The 22,542-nt window shown below is 43.8% G+C and overlaps 1 protein-coding gene across 1 annotated transcript; it reads left to right on the forward strand.

Moving 5' to 3' along the window:
• Window positions 1-537: 537 nt before the first annotated feature.
• BAG5 (BAG cochaperone 5) lies at window positions 538-5,486 on the forward strand. The gene has a single exon (XM_060261358.1). It carries the CDS (start codon window positions 564-566, stop codon window positions 1,914-1,916), a length of 1,353 nt encoding a protein of 450 aa, XP_060117341.1. The 5' UTR covers window positions 538-563; the 3' UTR covers window positions 1,917-5,486.
• The last annotated feature ends 17,056 nt before the right edge of the window (window positions 5,487-22,542 follow it).

A 22,542-nucleotide genomic window follows, 5' to 3' on the forward strand; every position in this document is an offset into this window, starting at 1 on the left:
GTGTTTTTTAAGCCACTCATCCATTCTCAGCCTAATGTATTTCACAGTATTGCTGTGAGGATACAGAAGAGAAGGTTTTTATACTCCACTTTCCTCTACCTTAAGGAGTCTCAAAGCAGCTTACAATCACCTTCCTTTCTGCCCTGCAGTCATTTGGTGAGGCAGGTGGGGCTGAGAGAACTGTAACTGGTCCAAGGTCACCCAGCAGGCTTCTTATGGGGAAATCGAACCTGGTTCTTCAGATTAGAGTCCACCACTTTTAACCACTACACCACACTGGCTCAGAGGGTTGAACCATATATACTTCCCTTAGCTAGCTCTTTAACCGAGAGGTGTGGTAAAAATGCAGTCATTGTTCTAAGAAAATACCTATCTGACACCCTAGGGACAGATATTTCTGAGATTTATGCCATGGTTATTTGTTAAAAACCCACAAAATGTTAAAAAAATTTTACAACAGAAGAGTTTTAAAAACATTGCCTAGCAGTTCGATGTGCATTTGAAACTTCATCAGCTCTTTGTTTTCCATTATTTTTAGCTCTGCTGAAACTGGATGAAGAAGAATGGATATGGGTAACCAACATCCCTCCATTAAGCGGTTACAAGAAATACAGAAGGAAATCAAAGAGTTTGAACCACAAGTAGCAGCCTTCAGTGGTTTGTCTGGTGACAGAGCTTACAAGAAACTAGAGAGGACTTTGACTAAGCAACTTTTTGAAATAGATTCAGTGGACACAGAAGGCCGAGGGGATGTTCAGCAAGCCAGAAAGCGAGCTGCCCAGGAAATTGAGAGGCTGCTTAGAGAGCTGGAGCAGAATGCGAATCACCCCCAGAGGCTGGAGTTAGAGTCCATATTTAAGGAAGCACAAGCACTGGTGGAGCACGAAATCACAGGTTTTTACAAAGGAGGCAATTGCATCACTGAGGAATTTGATGAGGGTATTCAGGATATCATCTTTAGGCTCACTCAGGTGAAAACTGGAGGGAAACCCTCCCTACGGAAAGCCAGGTACCGCACGCTGACCAAAGTCTGTGCCGTTCAAGAGATCATAGATAACTGTGCGAAGCAGCAGCCTTCTTTGCCGCTGTCCGCTGACGCACATCCTTCTGTCGCTAAGATTAACTCTGTCTTGTGTGATGTCAACAAAGCGAGGGGGACTCTGATTGCTGTTCTGATGGGAGTGAACAGCAATGAGACCTGCAGGCATCTGTCTTGCGTGCTGACAGGCCTGATCGCTGATCTAGATGCCTTAGACGTCTGCGGCCACCCGGAAATAAGGAACTATCGCAAAGAAGTTGTGGAAGAGATCAACAAGCTGCAAAGATACCTAGATCTGGACGAAGAAGCCGATTCCACTTACGCCTACGACCTGGCGCAAAACAGGTGCATCATAAAGATCGAGGAGATCCGCAAGAAGATGAAAGAGGTATATTCTTCATTTTTGAAAGGAGAGAGAGCCGCAGACTTGTATTTGAAGTCGAAGACGGAGCTGCAGGGGCTGATCGCCCAACTGGATGAACTGAGCCCAGGCAAAAACCCCTGCATCCGGGAAGCCAGGAGGCGAGCGGTGATCGAAGTGCAGACCCTCATCACGTATGTCGACCTGAAGGAAGCGCTCGTCCGGCGTCAGGTGTTTGTGCAGGACACGGAAGTAGAGCCTCCATCGCACAGAGCAGTTTGGAACATTCTCGAGACCCTCTCCCAGATACTCCAGGAGGTGCTGTCCTTCGACGGGAACAGGACGGACAAGAACTACATGAGGCTGGAGGAGCTGCTCACGAAACAGCTCCTGGCCCTCGACGCTATAGACCCACAAGGAGACGAGCGCTCCAAAGCGGCCAGGAAACAGGCGGTGAAGCTGGCGCAAAATATTCTATACTACCTGGACATGAAAACGGATGAGTGGGAGTACTAAATTGGCTGAGATCTTGTGCTAGACGCTGCCGCTTTTTTTTTTGCACATGCCAGTTGATCTCCCGACAAAATCCAAAGTTATGTGGTTTGCTTTTGTCCTTGTGGCTGAGGAAGTGTCGGATTGGGCTACGCGGCAGCCGTGTCCCTTGCTGTCCCAAGCTAGGCAACGACAGCAGTCCGCATGCTATTTGTGTTATGATTTTGGTCACAGCTGACTCTCTGTATCTCCCCTGGGATCTCTAGCTCTCATCTTCTGTCATGAAGAGCGGCCACACTTGCCCTGCTCTGGTAGCTAGCCAAAACCAGCCCTTCCGTACAGTGAGAGAACGCAGCTTGTCAGAAGTGTTTTCTTACCTTTCACTCAAGGTGACAGAGAAGATAACCAGGAGGTAAATTTGTTAGCTGTAAGCCAGCGTAGACCTTGCTGTTGGTTTGACAGAACGTGGGGGAGGCTTCAGATGCACTGTCGCGATCCAAAGGATTAAATGCAAATTACTCATGGTTCATTATCCCCCTCCCCTCTATGTGTTTTGGTTTAATCTTGCTCATCTCTCACCTGAGGGTTTAGAGGTTTTCTAAAGAGCTGTAGGACTGCATGGTACAAACAGTGGTGCGGGGAGATAAGTTGCAGCTCGCCTGCATACCTCGTACCCTGAAGTAGTCCACCAGGGTAGTTCAGGGTTTGTGCTTAATGTTAATTTCAGGTTGGCCGTTCAGAAAGGAGTCCTCCTTTATAACACAGGAATGAAGGAGCTGCTGTACTTCAAAAATGGACTATCATAGCTTAGAATGGGAGGGGGAAGTTGTTACTGTTGAAGGGTTGTGTTGAATTCTTCAGTGGCTGAGAGCCTCCAAAAATGAAGATAGTGTGCACAAAGTCATTGTGGCTAAAGCTTTTTTTTTTCTTAAAGCTTATTTAAAAGTGAAACATCTTCTACAACATAATACATACAGGTAGATGTTAAGGGGTTTTAAAAAAAAATGAGCAGGAAAGGTTACAGAAAAGACACTAATGGTGAAGCGTTCAGTAAACTGGCCTAGACAAAGACTGAATCCGTAATTCTGACAAGAGATTTGCCAGGCAGATACAAGGCAAGAGAATTTTTAGTGCCAGTGTTCTGAACGAGCTCTTTGCTGGGCAACCTCAAAGAAAAATGAACAGAGGGCACACTTTTCTTCCAGCAGAAGAAAGTGAGGCATGGGAACAGTGCAAGTAACTGAACAAGGTTAGTCTCTCCGCGTCAGAGGCCAACAGAACTCTGGCTTCTTGCATCTTCTCCACTTTTTGCCTGAAATTGACCTCAGTTGCTTCCTAATATGGGAATGAATTTATTCTGAAAAATAAAACCCAAAAGGTAACATTCTTCTGATCTATACTATCGTTGAAGAATAAGTAGTAATCCGATGTATGGGAGACACTTAACAAAAAAAAGCAGCATAAGGATAGCAGCTGGAGTTATAGATGTGCCATCAACTTATGTATCACTTAAAAAGGCACTTGTTTACTAAAGAGAGTCATGTTTTGTCTAATTGTATGTTAATACGCAGATACAAACACAATATCTGAATGCAGCTGTGTTGTTAATCCTCTAGAAACCAATTCTCCTTCCATATTAAATTGACTATCAAACAAGCTTTTTAAAACAATTTATGTCTATGTCGTGCAGATTTCTGCAGGCCACTAACAACGCATTCTGCAAAACTAAGCTGGATGGTGGTTTCTGCTTTCCTGAACCTGTTAAGTAAGAAGGAAACAGAGAAATTCAACTGAACTCCAGTGTATTCTATTCACCTGGATGGGAACAATTAATAAGCTGCAGGGCTCTATTAAAAGAAGAGAAGGGGAGGGTGGAAAATAACACAAGTTTCTTTGCCCACTATGCAATGGTACATGTGACCTACTTGAGGGTGGTAACACAACAGACAGCAATGCTTCAATGAAAAGAGAAGCATTTGCTGTCTGGGCTCCTTGAAAGATCAAGAACTGCTGAGGGAATAGTGGATTCAGCACATCTTGATGCACAAAAAGCAGCACATATAGCCTCCATACATCTTCAAGGGAATGTTCAAAGGAACTTTTAAACTGAAAAAGGACTTGGAGCCTTGGAGCAACACTGCGAGACCTTTACCCAACACCAATGAGTCTGGATTAAGTTAGGGTGTGGAAGCACTTTCATGAGTTTCCACTGTCAGAAACGGTTATCTGCTCCAGGTGGGTAGGTGGGGAATACTGCCAAAAGGACAAGGTACCAAACAGCAAGTGATTTCACAGGCCAAAAAAACACACAAAAAACAATAACTCTACAGCCAACAGAATATGGACCATATGCAGTTTTTGTGTAACTTGGACTCCCCTGTTGGTTTAATTTCTAGAGCAGTGTGCTGTGTGTTTCCCTCCATCCTTGCATACTGTGTCCTTTTGACTTCATATTCAGCAGGGAAGCTCTTGTTCAGAGAGTTCCCTGTGTAGATGCCAGCTTTTGCATTGCATCAGAAATCCCTAGATCTGTTTGGTGTGTGTGAGAGAATGACACTAATATAAAGCCAGCGTTTCAGTAACACTTCTCCCCAGCAGTTTCATCTTTCTGTTTTCATATAAACCCCTGCAAAAATGTTCATCTATTCTACTTGTCAAAGAAAGGTTGCCATTTCTAGAGCAGTTATTTCAGAAGTTTGTTTCTCAACCTTCCATGTCTGTTAGAGCTACACATTTAACAGGGCAAACATATAAGGGTGGTGTGCTAAGTGCTGTTGCTATAACTTTTTCAAAAAAATATTCTGCTCATAAGAATAAATGTTCAATGCTTAAAATTTGTCCTGAGATCCTTGGTACAGTTTCAAGTCAATGCATGAATGAAAATGCTAAAGTCAATTAAATAAGCTAAACCAGAAAAAAAATAAAAAAGGATCTGGTATGTGGATTTGAAGAAATCCTTGTTTTGTGTGTGTGTGTGTTTTTTTAAAAAGAATGTATTTTTCTATTTAATATGCAAATAGGCCAGGACACATAGTCCTCTCTAGCTTTCCATTGCAGTAGGCTGAAAACATTTTTTGCTGTTGATTTACTCAACGCTGGACCATTTCAGAGTCTGCATTTTGTCCAAAGTGGGGTTTTTCCCCTTTTGTGCAGTGTCAAGGCAATGTAAGAAGAGAAATAAAATGGATGTAACTTTGCTGAATCTTGAGCATCATGATATTCATGGGTGGTTTTTTTTCCTGATTATGATTGTATTGCTTTAGGAGCAGGGTTGATCCAAAGCAGCAGCCTTGTTCTGATACTCTTGCCAGCAACCGTGATAAAATGTTCTCTCCTCTGATCTGTCTGGTTTAACTGTCCTGTGATCTGCAAACCATCAAAGAGAGGCTCTCCCCACCCCCTGCACTTAAGTGCCAGCGCTCAAAAGCGGTAGAGATTGTGCTGTTTATGTTTTGTTGAATTTTGATGGAAATGAATCTTCCTTTTCAGAATGTGTGTCGACTTAAATTTTGTGTATGCCGTTGGCTTGGTGTATACAACTTCAAAGTGAAGTGTTTAATAAAGCGTTTTCATGCTTTCTTCTTGATAATTTAATTTGATGTTAAGTTTTCTTCGTTTTTTTTACCTTAAACATTAAAGTGCACATTATTGGAGTGAAAGTTTTGTTAACATACATCTCTTTTCCTAGAAGCACAGGAAACTCATATCAGAATACTAGCAGTAGCATTGCAGAAACTAATTGAAACGAAGCCATGTAGCTAACTGGGTTGTACCAGTTGCTGGTTTTAGGTTTACATTCATTTCCAAGGAATGGGCACAAGCAAAACTAGAACTTTGAAACAGAGGCTGGTTGAAACAGACCATTTCTCCCTAGTGCTTGGCTTGCACTCTTTCACAGAGAGTGGTAAACTTTTTAACACTTCCAGCTGGGAGGGTTCCTTCTTTGAAGTGGGGTTGGATTCCACATGCTCCTGCTGTTCTCTCTACCCAATCATAATCATGATCAGCTCCTTGATGGTAGATCCAGGTGGACAGCTGTGTTGGTCTGAAGCAGTAGAACTAGTAGTAGTTCTACAGCACTTTGATGGTTCTACAGCAGAATATTACAAAAGCAGTCCATCTTCTCCACAAAGGGGGACCAGTTCACCTCAGTCTGAAACCTGAGGATTTAATTGCTTGGTTCCAGCATGTCCTCCGAGGTTAGGAGCTTCTCCAGGGTGTAAATTGAGGCATCCTTTATTTCTCACTTGTAATAGAACTCACCACCCTCTCAAAAGTCCCTGCAGTTTCAAAAAGGTAAGGGACCCCAGGGATATCTTAAGAGGCTCAAATGAGAAATAGATTGATGGTGTGGATTGCTTACTATCGGGGGTCGTTTTGTAGAAAAATAGGTGATGGAGCTCATCCAGGGATTGTTATGCAGCTGCACATACTATTCAATGGACAAGGAGGTGGAGCTCTCAGGTTCAGGAGCTGCACTCCTGTGAGCTCCCACTGAATCAAAGGCCGCCTTACTATAATAATACAGCACTGTAGGTCAGTATGGACATTAAGCAGTTGATAGGTAACAAAAGCTTAATACATTCTGGGATGGCCTGGCAAACAGAAATTATCCTTTGGAAAGACTCCATGCAACAAATGATAAAAGTGAAATGCTAAAGCAAGCTTTAGCTTATGCATGCACATGGAAGTAAGTCACAGGGATTTAAATGAAACTGAATCTCATCTGTACAGCCTCAAGGCCAAACAACATGCTAAGTCAGGACACTATTTACACCCAAAAAAGAGCAAGCAGAGAAGACCTCTGGTCAATTTATTTCATTTGTATTCATCTTTTCTCTCATGGGGGTGCAGGGGGCAATGTGGCTTACCTCATTCTCCGTTTTATCCTCACAACAATCCTATGAGGTATGTTAGGCTGAGAAAGTCTGACTGGCCCAGGGTCACCCATCCAAAGTTTGAGTGGGAATTCAAATCCAGATCTCCCAGATCCGTTCAACCCTCTTAACCATTACACCACACTGCACTTCTTTCATGGGGTGATGGGGGTAAAAAGGGCAGGGAGGAAGGAATAAGCAGCACTTCACTTTCCACCCCCTCTCTAGCTCATCTTTTTAAAATTGCTTTAGCAAATTTACTTGTCTGCTGTGGGGAAATGACCCGAGAGGGTGGTTACAGGTATTTTGATGTAACATATTAGACTTCAGTGTTTGTGTTAAAGCATCATGTGGTGGTTTCAAACAACATTCACTGCCACAGGAGGTGGTTGGAATTCGCAGTGTTGGACTGGATGGGCCATTGGCCTGATCCAACATGGCTTCTCTTATGTTCTTAACAGACTTTCAAGGTATTTTCAATAAGGAAGTTTTGCTGGTCTTCCCCTCTTCAGACCCCAAACAGCAGTGGTTTTTCAACAGGCTTCCACACAGTATTGTTTGTTCATCAGCAGCTTCTTCAATTTTTGTCTGGCCTCAGACCTGTTTTGCACTGATGTTTTTCTCGACAATGCCCATAAATCAAGTGGGTGTTTGTGTGTCTTGTTTGCTTTGCTTTCTCTGATGTCTCGCTTTCCCGCCATTTTAATGTTTCCCTGTGGTGCAGTCATTTCCCTTGGCAGCTCCTGCGGGCCTTTAATTTTTTAGAATAAATGTTATAGAGACATTGCTAATGCTATATCAACATATGTAAGTGTGCCTGTTCAGAATATGAATTTAGCTTTTACTGTATTTTCAGAGTTTTTATTCTGAAAAGGGACAGACACTGAAATCTTCAGGATGCGTGCACCAAAAAATGTAAGCAACATTGCCACCTGGACAGTAATGAGGTGTCCTCGTGAGGCAGCGTGGAAGGGAAATAATGAGGCACAGGTGGGGGTGAAAGCACTGTAAAATGGCTGCATGGAAGCTTATTGGCCAAGTTGCATCTGTGGGAACATAAAAAGCACTGGTGTGAGTTGCTGTTCTGAAATACCCTCAGTGGCAGATGAGTGGCAAAGTGCCAGTTATCCAAATTTTTGTTTGTTAGTTTCAGGAAGATTTCCTGCCTTAGGCCATATAGTTTCTGTTTGCATATTTACAAAGACCACTCCTCCATGAATATGTTGGTTATGAACAAACAGAAATAAAGGTGCTTTTCCAGAGCATAGGCTGGTCCATTGTGTCATGTGCATATTTTTAAAGAATAATGTTTCCTAAGGAGCAAGATTTCAGGAGGATAAGTTGGTGTAGTGGCTAAGAACAGCAGACTCTAATTTGGAGAACTGGGTTTGATTTCCCACCTTCACATGAAGCCTGCTGGGTGACCTTGGGTAAGTCACAGTTCTCTCAGAGCTCTCTCAGCCCCTCTTACCTCACCTGAATTGCGGCTATAGAGGATGCACCCTGCAAATTAGAAGTTCTAATCCATACCTATAGGCTAGTGATGGTGGCTCAGTGTGATGGAAACATACTATATGTGCTTAAAATCATCCAGAATTTTCAGGTTATCTCCAAACAGATTCTGAGGCTGACCCCAAGTTAAACTAGCAACCTGAAGAAGAAGACTTGCAGATTTATGCCCTGCCCTTCTCCCTGAATCAGAGACTCAGAGCGGCTTACAATCTCCTATGTCTTCTCCCCCCACAACAGACACCCCGTGAGATGGGTGGGGCTGAGAGGGCTCTCACAGCAGCTGCCCTTTCAAGGACAGCTCCTGCAATAGCTATGGCTAACCCAAGGCCATTCCATCCACACACTTAACCACTACACCAAACTGCAGCTTTGGGGGAGGATAGTTTAATGTTGGATACTGTGGTATGAAATACTACACGCTGAGATTGATTTTACTGTTATGATTCACCTCTGCTTGGGTTCCCTTTGAGTACAAGACGGGACATAAGAGCCCTGCTGGACTGGACCAATGGTCTATCTAATCCAGCATCCTGTCTCACACAGTGGCTAACCAATTCCTCTGGAGGCCAAACAACAGGGCGTAGAGGCTAAGACCCTCACCTGACGTTGCCTCCCGGCTCTGGGATTCAGAAGTTAAGTACCTCTGAATGTGTAGGTTCCCCTCAGTCACCGTGGCTAGTAACCACTGATAGCCCTACCCTCCATGAATCTATCTAGTTTCTAAACAGTCTTTGGGGATGGGGAAGGGAGAGAGAGAGAACCTCAAAACCATAATAGGCGCATAGCTGTGTTTATTGTTAGAAGCTTAATTAAGCCAAACTGGAACAGAAGGATTTATGTTTGTGCAGCTCCCTAAGAAAAACCTGCCTTTCAAGAGGCTAATCAGAAAGCTTCAGAAGAAAGCAAGACGTGACTCTCTGCTATATCCTTATTACAGTTTGCCCTGCATTCCTGCCTTAATTATTCACAGACTCATTGGTTAAACATAAGCCAACAAAGCAAAGGTGTTCCAAGGTACTCTTTAGCATGCATCGAAATTCATGCAGGTGTCTCCTGACACTAGCATACACAACGTGCTTCCATCTTTTTATGTGGCAGCTGCTTGGGGGAGTGTGGGAGCTCATGGGGGAATGGATGAGAGAAAGTGAAAATGATATATGCAGAGAGAATATCTGAAGTGTAGGATGTGTACGTGAGAGACAGGGAACAAAGCAGTAGCTTGAGCACTGTAAAAACAAAAAATTCAAGAGCTGGGCAGGTTCTGAATTAATCAGATCACCACAAGGAAGGTTTCAACATCCAAAGGTTTTTTTTTGGGGGGGGGGGTAGTCAGTTTATTGTTTATTTTATAATGATGTTAGAGGGGAAACCTCAACTAGTGTTTGGAATAGGATTGCCAAATCCAATTCAATTCTGGGGACTTTGGGGGTGAAGCCAGGAGCAAGGTTGTCACAAGCAACATTGAACTCCAAAGGGAGTTCTGGCCATCCCATTTCGAGGGGCTGCACACCTTTTAAATACCTTCCCTCCATTGGAAATAATGAAGGATAGGGGCACCTTCTTTGGGGGCTCATAGAATTGGACCCCCTGGTCCAATCCTTTTGAAACTAGGAGGGTATTTTGGGGAGAGGCATTGGATGCTATGCTGAAAATTGGGTGCCTCTACCTCAAAACACAGCTCCCCCAGAGCCCCAGATCAATTCTCCATTATACCCTATGGGAATCGATCTTCATAGGGAATAATGGAGTATCCAGCATATATTTCTCTCCCCCACCCCTTGCTTTCTGATGACCCTGAAGTGGGGGGAGGGCTTCCAAACTGGGGGATTCCCTGCCCCCACCTGGGGATTGGCAACCCTAGTTTGGAAGTAGAAATAATGCCAGTGCTGGGGGGACCCATGGCTCAGTGCTAGAGCAGCTGTTTTGTATGTAGAAGATCTCAGGTTCAGTCCCCTGCATCTCCACTTAAAAGGACCAGGTAGTAGCTGATGTGAAAGATGTCAGCCTGAGACCCTGGAGAGCAGCTGCCAAATGGAGCAGACAATACAAGCCTGAGTAAGAGCCAGTTTGGTAAAGTGGTTAAGTGCGTGGACTCTTATCTGGGAGAATCGGGTTTGATTCCCCACTCCTCCACTTGCACCTGCTGGAATGGCCTTGGGTCAGCCATAGCTCTGGCAGAGGTTGTCCTTGAAAGGGCAGCTGCTGGGTGAGCCCTCTCAGCCCCACCCACCTCACAGGGTGTCTGTTGTGGTGGGGGGAGAAGATATAGGCGATTGTAAGCGGCTCTGAATCTCTGGTTCAGGGAGAAGGGTGGGATATAAATTTGCAATTCTTCTTCTTCTTCTAAGTGCAATTGGTCTGACTCAGTATAAAGCAGTTTCATGGCACGTGATTGCTGATGTGGTGTAATAGGATGACAAAATCCCAAAATGTAGCAAGGTGCCGAATTCTTCCCCTGCTAAAACTTCAATGGTTTGTGACAGCAGCTTGGTGTCCCTTATTGTCAGTCCTCCAGTGATCGCCTCCACAAGTTTGTGCTCTGGATGGGTGCATTTCCAGTGATATTTCAAGTGTGTACCTGTCTGTTCTATGGAATAAAATGTTCTGTTTCAGTTTTGTGGGGTGGTTTAATCTCTTGATGCTGCCTGCAGCAGTTTCTTAATAAGCATAAGCATGAACTGAGCTACGTCACCTCTATTAGTTGAAGTCTAGTTTGTTCTCTTTTTTTTAAATAGTCGTCTTTAGTTTGATGTTGGCTGTTCCATCCAGATGCAATGTTATGTAGTGGCTGGAAGGTCTGGGAAAATGGGCCTGAGCTAGCAGGTGGTTGCATAAAATCCAGTGATCAAGACATGAGATTTTCTGGATGCTACCAACAAAACGAACATCAACATATCTATGCTGGGAACCAGAGTCATAGAATTGGAAGGGACCTCCAGGGTCATCTAGTCCAACCCCCTGCACAATGCAGGAAACTCACAAATGCCTCCCCCTAAATTCACAGGATCTTCATTGCTGTCAGATGGCCATCTAGCCTCTGTTTAAAAACCTCCAAGGAAGGAGAGCCCACCACCTCCCAAGGAAGCCTGTTCCAATGAGGAACTCATCAACAAAACAAAAAACCAGTCCTGACTTTCTTCCATGTCGTTGAAGCAGGAGGTTCTTCAGAAGAACCCAGGAGGCCTCCTCTTTGTGTCAGTAGGGAACACCCATTCTGTAACAGCGGCCTCCCAACATTTTGTGGTTGGTCACATCACAGCACAGATCTCAGCAACAAAGCTGGGTTGGTCCTGGGTAGTACTTGGATGGGAGACCACCAAGGAAGTCTGGAGTTGCTAGCAGAGGAAGGCAATGGCAAACTGCTGCTGTTTGTTTTTACCTTGAAAATCCTATAGGGTTACCATAAGCTGTCTGTGACTTGACAGCACTTTCTGTCATTATCCACAGCATCCCACAGCAGCCATTTTGTTATTCCCATCCATGGTAGCCATTTTGTGGTGGTGCTAACTCTAAACATGCCCACAGGCTTGATGTGATTGTGCATTCCGGTTCCAGAGCCTAAAGTAAAATGAGTACAATTTAGGATTCAGCTGAGAAGAGATTTCTCGGATCTTGGGAATTGGGGGTCTAGAAGGGCAGAGGTAGCCAACACCAAAGATGTTTCCAAGTGTACCTCTTTATTTTCTCCCATAGAAATATATGGTTTTGTCCCCATGATCTCCGTAATGTCCAGACCTTTCCTCAACACACTAGCCCAGGGGTGTCATGCTCATTTGTCACTTGAGGGTGGTTAAGTACAGGGGAGGGACAGTGGCTCAGTAGTAGAGCATCTGCTTGGGAAGCAGAAGGTCCCAGGTTCAATCCCTAGCATCTTCAAAAAAGAGTCCAGGCAAATAGGTGTGAAAAACCTCAGCTTGAGACCCTGGAGAGCCGCTGCCAGTCTGAGAAGACAATACTGACTTTGATGGACCAAGTGTCTGATTCAGTATAAGGCAGCTTCATATGTTCATATGTTCAACTGCTCTAACAATCTGGAAGTTCTTCCTAATGTTGAGCCAGAAACTCTTCTGATTTAATTTCAACCCATTGGTTCTGGTCCTACCTTCTGGGGCCACAGAAAACAATTCCACACCATCTTCTCTAGGACAGCCCTTCAAGTACTTGAAGATGGTGATCATATCACCTCTCAGCCGCCTCCTCTCCAGTCTTGGGAAGCCAATGGAAATTATCAAGGCCTGAGCTCACTGTGGTGTGGTGTCAGCTCTCTGCAAGTATGCATGCACAAACACACAAGAAATTGCCTTATACTGAATCAGACCATTCAGTCCATTCAGACACCAGAGTCTCAGGCAGAGTCATTCACATCACCTACTGCCTGGTCCTTTTCTAATGGAGATGCCAGGGATTGAACCTGGGACCTTCTGCATGCCAGCCAGGAGGTTGTCCCTCCTGGCAATGGGTGGAGAATGGGGAGGACTCGCCAGGAACAGGAGCAAGGCCCACGTCATGTCACTAGTGACATGCCAACATCACTTCTGATACATACCGGAAGCAACAGCATGTTGGAATGTCCCAGCAATGCTCTGTCATTTGGACAAAAACTCTATGGTAAAAAATGGCTTCTATCACAGTTTCTGCCTAAATAACACAGCATTGCCTGGATGTTATCAATGTGACGACATCACTTCCAGTACACTCAGGAAGTGACATTGCCAGCAATATAGCCTGGACCTCCTTTAGGGTTGCCAAGTCCCCCGTGTCCTCTGGTGGGGGAAATTTTGTGTGTGCACTGTGCATGCATGGCATGATGATGTCACTCTCAAGTGATGTCATTGTGCTGGTGATGACACGCGCCGGCCACTCTAGGAGCTTCTGGGAAAACTCTATGGTTTTCCCGGAAGCTCTTGCAATTTTTGAGGGAAACTCATAGATGTTGCAGTGACGTTGCATGCCAGCCGCTTTAGGAGCCTTCAGGAAAACTCATAGAGTTTTTCTCCCAAATTGCTAGAGCATCCGGGAAAACCATAGAGTTTTCCTGGAAGCTCTTACAGCAGCCAGCGTGCGATGTTGCCGGCGTGATGATGTCACTTGCAAGTAGCCCTAGCCTCCTTTATGCTCCTGCTAAATCCCCCAGCTGGCCAGCAGATCATCAGCAGAAGATGGGGCCCAGGGGTGAGGGGGGATTCACCTTTTGTGGGGGCTGGCAACCCTATATGTGTCATGTGGAAGACCAAATGCATCATATTCAAAGTATCAGCTTATTGGGCTAAAGTCAAATTTTGTTTGGAGCCGATGGCGTGCCATGCCACTGTCCTCTCTACTAACTTTTTATTTGTTGTGGCTTCTCTTGTTTCCTTTCCCCAGTAGGCTCGCCAGCAGCCTGGAGGGAGGAAATGTCCTGTCCTTTTAATAGAGGCTTAATGTGTAGAAATGAACAGCTAAAATTTTCCTGGCATGGAGGTTAAGTAACATCACCTGGTAAATAACACCCCATTCATTAAAGGAGCAGGACATTTTTACCTCCAGGCTGTTCAGGCATCCCTAATTGTTAAAGGTCAGTAAATAATAGGATTCATTTAGACAGCCACGACAACCAACCCCTGTTCATTCTGGACTACAAAAACATTTAAATACTTACAATTCCATCCCTTCAATAACACATATTATTAGAAGCAGAGGGCAACTACAAATTGTTACGCATTGGAAAGAATCCTGAGTGCAATCTGAAACAGGGAAACAACACATTTTTATGCTGGGCATGTGCAAAGTGTAAAGTTAATGTGGAGAACAAATTGGCCATGCAGCCCCAAAGAGAATTATATCCTTGTAAGGCCATGGATTGCTGCCTTGATGTGGTGAGAGCGCTTGCGAGATTCAGTGAGGCTGTGGGCAATGCCATGCAGGGCCACCCAAGATGGACAGGACGTAGCTGCGAACTCAGACAAAATGCCATCCATTGGAGAAGGAAATGGCAACCCACTCCAGTATCCTTGCCAAGAAAACCCCATGGACAGTAAAAAAAAGGCTCAGGGAGCACTCACTGGAGAAGATCCTGATGCTGGGAAAGGCAGAAGGCAAAAGAAGAAGGGGACGGCAAAAGATGAGATGGCTGGACAGCATTACTGATGTAACTAACACGAATCTGAGCAGACTTCAGAGGATGGTGGAAGACAGGAAGGCCTGGCGTGACTTTGTCCATGGGGTCGCAAAGAGTCAGACTCGACTGTGCGACTGAACAACAAGGCCATTGATTGCAACTGGTTTAGAAGGGTGTAACTCTGTTTAGGACTGCTCTGTGAAGGAGGAAGAAAATGCTTTGTTGGTGTGGTCGAGGTATTCTTGAGCTAAGGTTAATTCCTTTCCTGCCATTGTTGAAACTATTAACTATTTTAGAAATTGTTTCCTTCCTCATAATGACCAAAGGCTGCCCCCAGGGTAGACAAGAATATCTTTAATTGGGGGGGAGTCAAATGCTCCATTATAAAGCATGTTATGCTCTTTCTCAGGGAAGATTTTTATTATTTTCTTCATTTCATTTATTGCCGTCCTTTCTTCCTAATGGGGATCCAAAATGGGTTTATTTTATTTAAAAAATTTCAAACAGAGAAAAATACTACAATAACATAAGGAAAAAAAGCTATTTTATTTCACAAAATTACACAGGTTTCCAGGCCAACTCAGTCTGCTGTGCATCTTTCCCTTTCTTTCAAGCAGTCGATTTTGTCGATAATGTTTTTGTGCCCTTTTGTGCTCCAAACGTTTTTGTGCCCTTTCTTGAATTGATGGGGCTGTTTCTTGCTTCCGGGGTCTCGCACACAAAATTCCAGCTGCTGTGATAGGGTTGGCTGGTCTGACTCAAGAAATATCTGGGGACTTTAGGGGTGGAACCAGGAGACTTTGGGGGTGGAGCCAGGAGCAAGGGTGGAGACTTTGGGGGTGGAGCCAGGACAAGCATGATTGAACTCCAAAGGGTGTTCTGGCCATCACATTTAAATGGACTGCACACCTTTAAAATGCCTTCCCTCCATTTGGAAATAATGGAGGATGGGGGTACCTTCTTTTCAGGCTCACAGAATTGGACCTCCTGGTCCAATTTTTTTGAAACTTCGGGGGTGTTGCCTAAGGTTGCCAGTTTTGGGTTAGGAAATACCTGGAGATTTGGGGGGTGGGTAGAGCCTGGGAAGGGCAGGGTTCAGGGAGGGAGGGAACTTCAGCAGGCTATAATGCCATATGGTCCACCCTCCAAAGAAACCATTTTCTCATGGGGAACTGATCTCTGTTGTCTGGAAATCAATTGTAATATGGGAGCTCTCCAGGCCCCACCTGGAGATTGGTGACCCTAGCTTCCACTAGGGCCATCATGCCTAAGGTCTGATCTGGGGTTGCCCTGGGATACTTTAGGGGAGCTGCCAGTGTGCCTGCCACAAGGGAAAAATATATATGTATTTATTGTATTGTGGCTGTGATGCTGAGGCTTCTGGCATTGATGGGCCAAACTCCTGTGATGGGTCAGAATGTTCAGTTGCGACTGGCAGTCCAATTTCTGTGAGTGAAGAGAAAGTTGTCAGTTTGGGAGGAGTTAAAATTTGATGCGGGAGATGACTGAGGACTGGGAGGAAGTCTCAGAGACACTGTTTCCCTCACAGGCTCCTTTTGTTACCTCAGAATTAATGCTCTGGGCGTTTTAACTGCTGACTTCAGTTATCCTTAGGCATTTTGGCAGTGATTACTTTTTTAAAAATGGCAGCTGTTCAGGGAAGGCATAAGACTTCCTGGGATATAAGAGCTTCTGACCTGATCTCTGAGGGAGACTGGTTGGCTTCATTCAGTGCTCTGGGAAAGGCTGTCAGCGTACCTTCTAAATGAAGCGTGTTCTTTTTAATATTACCTTACCAGAACCAGATTTTGGGGCTGAGTCCCATCAATTAAACCCTGCTGCTTGTTCTTTCTCACTGCCACTGGGTTCCTCTGTTGGCTGCCTGCTGTTTATAAGAGAACCCAGTTGTTGTTTGTTCCCTGAAGTTCCAAAGCAGGAGAGATATGATTGGCACCAAAGAGCAAGGTAGAGCTCTTAATAATGGGGTGGAAGAATGATAGCTGAAAGAGAATGACTAGGCCCTGGCAATGCGAAAGTCATTGTTGAGCCTGCTCGCTCCACCTCCACCACAAAGGTGCATGATATGTGTCCTCCAGTTAGAAAGATCTCTAGGGTTGCATTCCGCCAGGCAGTTAATTGCATCTGGTGCTTCAACACTCTACTCTGTCTGTGTGTGTGTAAAGGCCCTGTCAAGTTGCTGCAGACTTATGGCAAGCCCGGCAAGGAGCGGTCAAGGCAAATGATTAAGCAGAAGTGGTTTGCCATTGCCTTCCTCTGAGAAGTCTACCTTGGTGGGCTCTCATTAAAATACTGGCCCTACTTAGCTTCCTGGATCTGATGAGATCAGGCTATACTGGGGGTGGCCAAACTGTGGCCTGGAAGCCACATGTGACTCCTTAACACATGTTGTGTGGCCAGCTTGGAGAAGGCTTTTCTCTCTTTAAATCACTTCTCCAAGCCAAGCTAGCTGGCAGCTTGGAGAATGTATTCAAAGTTAAAGTTGCTTTCTTTCCACCTCCCTCCGCCTCCCCCATTTTCCTTCCTTCCTCCCTTCCTTCAATATAGGGGGTTTAATGCAGGGAGGAGACATGGTTGCAGTGATCATAATTCTCTTTATTAGTTTATTTATTTTATGATTTATATCCCGCCCTTCCCACCAAGTGGCTCAGGGCGACTTACAACATAAAATCCCACATAAATTAAGTTTAGGTATTTAAACAGTTAAAATAATTAAGAACATTTAAAACATTAAGAGCAGCAGAAATCTAATAGAACCACACTTAGCTTCTTGTGCCGGTTAGTCATAGGCCAGCCGGAAGAGGGTTGTCTTACAGGCCCTGCGGAACTGAGCAAGGTCCCGCAGGGCCCTCACCTCTTCCGGCAGCTGGTTCCACCAGGAAGGGGCCATAACAGAGAAGGCCCTGTCCCTGGTAGATTTTAAGCGGGCTTCTTTTGGCCCGGGGATAACGAGGAGGTTTTGTTACAACATGGTAACAGCTGAGCTAAAAGACTGCTTTACTGGGCCAATGGGGCCAATTATATACAGTTCATCACTGGATCATTCAAACCAGCAGGGGGCCCGTGATTGGAGCAGGGCAGCAGGGATTTGTGTCCTACTGCCCATTGTTCCTGAGTCCCCAAGCTCCGATCTAAAAGCTCCAATGAGCCATTCAGGAACCTGGTTAATAGCAACATTAGTCCACGTACACAACACTTCCGGCTCTCTAACATCTGACATTCACATCTTGCAGCTCTCAAACATCTGACGTTTATTCAGTGTGGCTCTTACGTTAAGCAGGTTTGGCTACCCCTGGGCTATACTATACCTTTCCACATCCCCAACACTCTTACAGGTTTCATTTATTTGCATTTGCTGCTTTGTTTAATTTAACACATTGATAAAGCCTGCTTTTTGGCCAGATAACTGGGACCCTGGGTTTTTTTTTCCCCACCAGAGCAAAACACAGTTCCCTGGGAACATTTCAAGGCAGAAAAATGGCAAGGTGGGGGAGCAGAAGCCCCTTGTCCCTGTATGCCACAGTTCCGATCTGAACTGGGCCAGTGCATGCCTGGCTGGGGAGCAAGATCATTCCGAGCATGACCTTGCAATGCACATCTGATTGACAGAACTGGGGCAGGCACGGGTGGGTGGAGGGAAGCATCAAGACAAGGGCTGTGTATAGTTAAGCCCTTTACTTATTGACATGCATACACACATCCAAACCCCTCTTTTGTCTTTCCTTCCTTCCTTATCCCTCCACTCCCATTTCAGTATCAAACAACAACCTTACATTTTCTCTGTGCACATTCTAAAATTAGGGTTGCCAATCCCCAGGTGGGCAGAGGAAAACAAAGCAAAAGCTCCCGTGAAATCCAGCCTCCAATAAATCAAAGAATTCCGTTCACTGTGACAAATACAAATGTATAATATATTCAAGTTTCATAGAATAATACATTCAGTCCTTTATACCAGGGGTCTCCAACCTCCAATCCGTGGACCAGTATTGGTCCGTGGCCAGTTAGCAACCGGGATGTGAGTTGTATAATTATTTTATTATATATTAAAATGTAATAATAATAATATGACATTGGATTTATATCCTACCCTCCACTCCGAATTTCAGAGTCTCAGAGCAGCTCACAATCTCCTTTCCCTTCCACCCCCACTGCAGACACCCTGTGAGGTGGGTGGGGCTGGGAGAGCTCTCCCAGAAGCTGCCCTTTCAAGGACAACTCTGTGAGAAGCTATGGCTGACCTAAGGCCATTTCAGAAGCTGCAAGTGGGATTGGGGAATCAAACCTGGTTCTCCCAGATAAGAGTCCACACACTTCACCACCACACCAAACACTTTAGAAATAAAGTGCACAATTGAATCATCCCAAAACCATCATCCTGCCCCCCCCCGTCTGTGGAAAAATTGTCTTCCACAAAACTGGTCCCTGGTGCCAAAAAGGTTGGGGACCACTGCTTTATACAGTCCAGGGAACAAACCAGTCAGAACACCAGTCCCTCCTCTTTCAGCAAATCAATGCTACAGCTTCTTTGGGAAAGTTCCAATGAAAATAATAGATGTTCAATCAGTTCAATTCATAAACAAGTGCAGCCAGCAATCCATAAGGCAACAGGTTTGTACTAGTGCCCCTGTTTTGCATTAGCTTCTTCAAACTTCTAATAAAGATTCTTATACATTGGGTAAGAACGCCAACAATTTCCAGCAGTAAAAAACCCTGTAGGTGTTATAGGGTGGATTTCATGAGAGCTTTTGCTTTATTTTCCTCTGCCTTTCTTTGCTGTGATTCTCTTTTTTGGTTGCACAATCTTCAGATGGGGGCAGGGGATCCCCCAGTTTGGAGGCCCTCCCCCCCACTTCAGGGTCATCAGAAAAGTGGGGGGAGGGGAGGGAAATGTCTGCTGGGCACTCCAATATTACCTATGGAGACCAATTCCCATAAGGCATAAAGGAGAATTGATCTGCAGGTGTCTTCCTCTCAATTACAGAGTCTCCTTAAAGTAATTAGACAACGATGTCCATGGTATCCCCAGAGTGGCTCCTTAAAACTAAAGGACAGGGAGAGAATTGGCAATACTCTTTATATGGAGCCACGATCTCCTGTTAAGATTCTTCAAACCTGGCATAAATGCCAATAGAGAAATTTATGCCCGTTTTTAACCCAAGCCACCTCTCTAAAGATTGTTCCCTAAAAGACACGGGTGTTCAACTTGTGCCCCCCGCTCCTCCTTCTCCTCTTCTTCCTCCTCCTTTTCCCCCTCCTCCACCAATACATCCACCCATGGGCTCACTATCTAACGCCCAGGGACGCATGGTCTGTGAAGTTTTAGAGAAGGAACTTGATCAGACTAAATTGGAAAATGTCCCAGAATTGGTAGAAATGTTGTCTGTTTGCCCTGTAGATTTGACAGGGGAAGAGTTGTCTGACTCTTTATCGGTATGCCCAGTAGCATCTGTACAGAATGAAAATAGGCAACACGCTGTTAACTATACTGTGTTGCCCCACTCTGTCTTGAGTGAAACTCAAAAGGCTGTCAGAGATATTGCCACAGAGGGAACCAATATACCAAATCTTTTAGAAGGACTCTGATGGCCACAATGTGAAATGTGCTTTACAGGACTTTGCTAAGGTAGCTACAGAAGAGAAGCCAGCCCATATTTTTGCAACGGTTTGTTACAAGCCACAACAGCTCTATTTGAATTTTCTCAACTGTCTTCAGGCAGCAATCAGCAGACAGATTGATAATCCTGATGCAGCAGGAAAATTGATGATGCAATTGGCCAAAGAAAATAATAATTTGGATTCAAAAAGAGACCCGTGGTGCAGAACAATGGCTTTAAAGCTACAGTACTGCAGTCTTGAGGTCTGCTTACACCCTAAGTTTGATCCTGGTGGAAGCTGGATTCAGATAGCTGCCTCAAGGTTACTCAGCCTTCCATTTTTCTGAGATTGTTGTCAGAGCAATGGCTTTTCAGTTCTATTCACACAGGCTTTCAACTTAAAAATTGATACCTTATATACACTTAATTTGATTCATTAAATTTCCTGGTACATGTATTTTTCCAAATTGACCTTAATTTGATTGGCTATATTTTTAATCTTGCAGGTTTTAAATTTTTGTTCTTACTTTTCTCATTGCTCACTATTTAAAGTCATTTTTAATCCTCCTGGTGTGATTGCTCAGGGCAATACATTTGATGACAAGATTTTGAAAGATGTCACTTCTCTATTTTTTCTTTCAGTCATGGCTATTTTTAACTAAAATGCCAAAACAACCAGTTCTTGTTGCTTTTGATCAGATTTAGCACATTGGAACTTTACTAATTATCTCCTGATTATGCTATTAACCGGTGTAGTTTGCAAACTAACGTAAGAACATAAAAAAGGCTGTGTTGGATCATACCAACAGCCCATCCAGTCTAGTACTCTGTGTCATTCAGCCACCAATATATGTGTCAGTTTGGCATAGTGATTAAATGTGTGTAAGTCTTATTTGAAAGAGCCAGGTTTGATTCCCCACTCCTCCACTTACAACTATTGGAGTGACTTTGGGCAGTCATAGCCGTCTCAGAGGTTGTTCTGGTTAAGAACAGTTTCTGTCAGTGCTCTCTCAGCCCCACCCACCTCTATTGTGAGGGAGAGAGATAAAGAAAATTGTGAGTTGCTCCAAGAGGGCAGAATATTTGAGTGGAGGGCAGAATATTAATCCAAGATCTTTTTTTACACATGCCTATATATATGTATATCTATACTGTGGCTAACAGCTGCTGATGGACCTCTGCTCTATATTTTTATCTAGCCCCTTCTTGGGACTGGCTATGTTTGTAGCCGCCACCACCTCCTGTAACAATAAATTCTACATGTTGATCATCCTTCGGGTGAAAAAGTACTTCCTTTTTTCTATTTTAACCTGCCTGCTTAGTAATTTCATTGCATGCTTAGTAGGAACAAAAAGCCATTGACACACGTACCTATTATTTTTTTTTCTCTCATTGCTAACAACTCTGCTCTGAATTTGCACACCAGCCCTGCAAGGTGGGCCAAGTGCAAACAACAGGCTTGTGCAATGAAGACAGAAAAAACAGCAGCAACAAACAATGGTTCCAGACATACATTCTCCCTGCTGCAAGAGCACGATTAATCATAACAGATTTTACTATGTGCCTGTTAGCTTTCTATATGCTAAACAAGGCTTTTATCTCTCTTTCTGTATTTCTTTTGTTAAATCCCATTTTTTTACCTGTTTTTCTAAATTTGTTGATTTTTGTATTCAAAGAAACATTTAATTCCAGCATGGCATTTCATGTAATTCCACAGATCAAGTTATTGTAAAAAATGTTAATCCTACATTAAAAACCACTTTTCAAACACAATTAAAAGGAGTGAAAATGTGGGTTTAAATTGAATTTTGTCCTATTAACTTGACATGATCCAGTTCCCCCTTACCTGGGGGCGCAGGCATGCTGCTGTGTTTTCTCTTGCAGGTCCTATTTGCTTGGCTAAAGATGACATGGCATTAGAGTCTTTTAAATCTGATTCTTAATTTCAATCTCAGCCTCAAATGTTGGAAGAAGCTGGGCAAGAGCCTTCTCCAGAGAATTTGGTGGCTGCTGTGTTTATAATTTACAATGAAATCCATGACTAGTTTTTATTGTTTCTATTTATGTATTTTGTTTCCTGTTAAGGCTATTAGTTTTACATTTATCACAATTTTTCATCTTATTTTGAATTGCTTCACAATTTTTATTCATTTAAATCTAAAAATTCTTTTTATTGTTGTAATAAATCTTTATTTTCTGCAAAGATCAATGTTTTAAAATTCTACCTCACCAATTTTGGTTACCTTTTTCATTTAAAGTTATAGAATGTGTTATAGAAAAACATCTGTACCCTTCTTTGGATAAAACTACTCTCTCATTACTTTGTTTGATCAGTGACCCAATTATTCTCAGTATCATGTTTCTCATAAAAATACCTTTTCTAGATTTATTGGTGATTCATTAGGCAGAATTATTGAAAACTCTTGGTCTTCATTAGAAATCTGGACTTTAATAATGTTCTACATTCCTTAAATGTATATCTTCATTTGTTCTCTTATAGTTATTTCCATCTATAAACTATACATATCAATCTTCCTATTTAACTATCTAGT

Source organism: Heteronotia binoei, chromosome 21 (genome assembly GCF_032191835.1).
Source record: "Heteronotia binoei isolate CCM8104 ecotype False Entrance Well chromosome 21, APGP_CSIRO_Hbin_v1, whole genome shotgun sequence".
NCBI classification, from domain to species: Eukaryota; Metazoa; Chordata; class Lepidosauria; order Squamata; family Gekkonidae; genus Heteronotia; species Heteronotia binoei.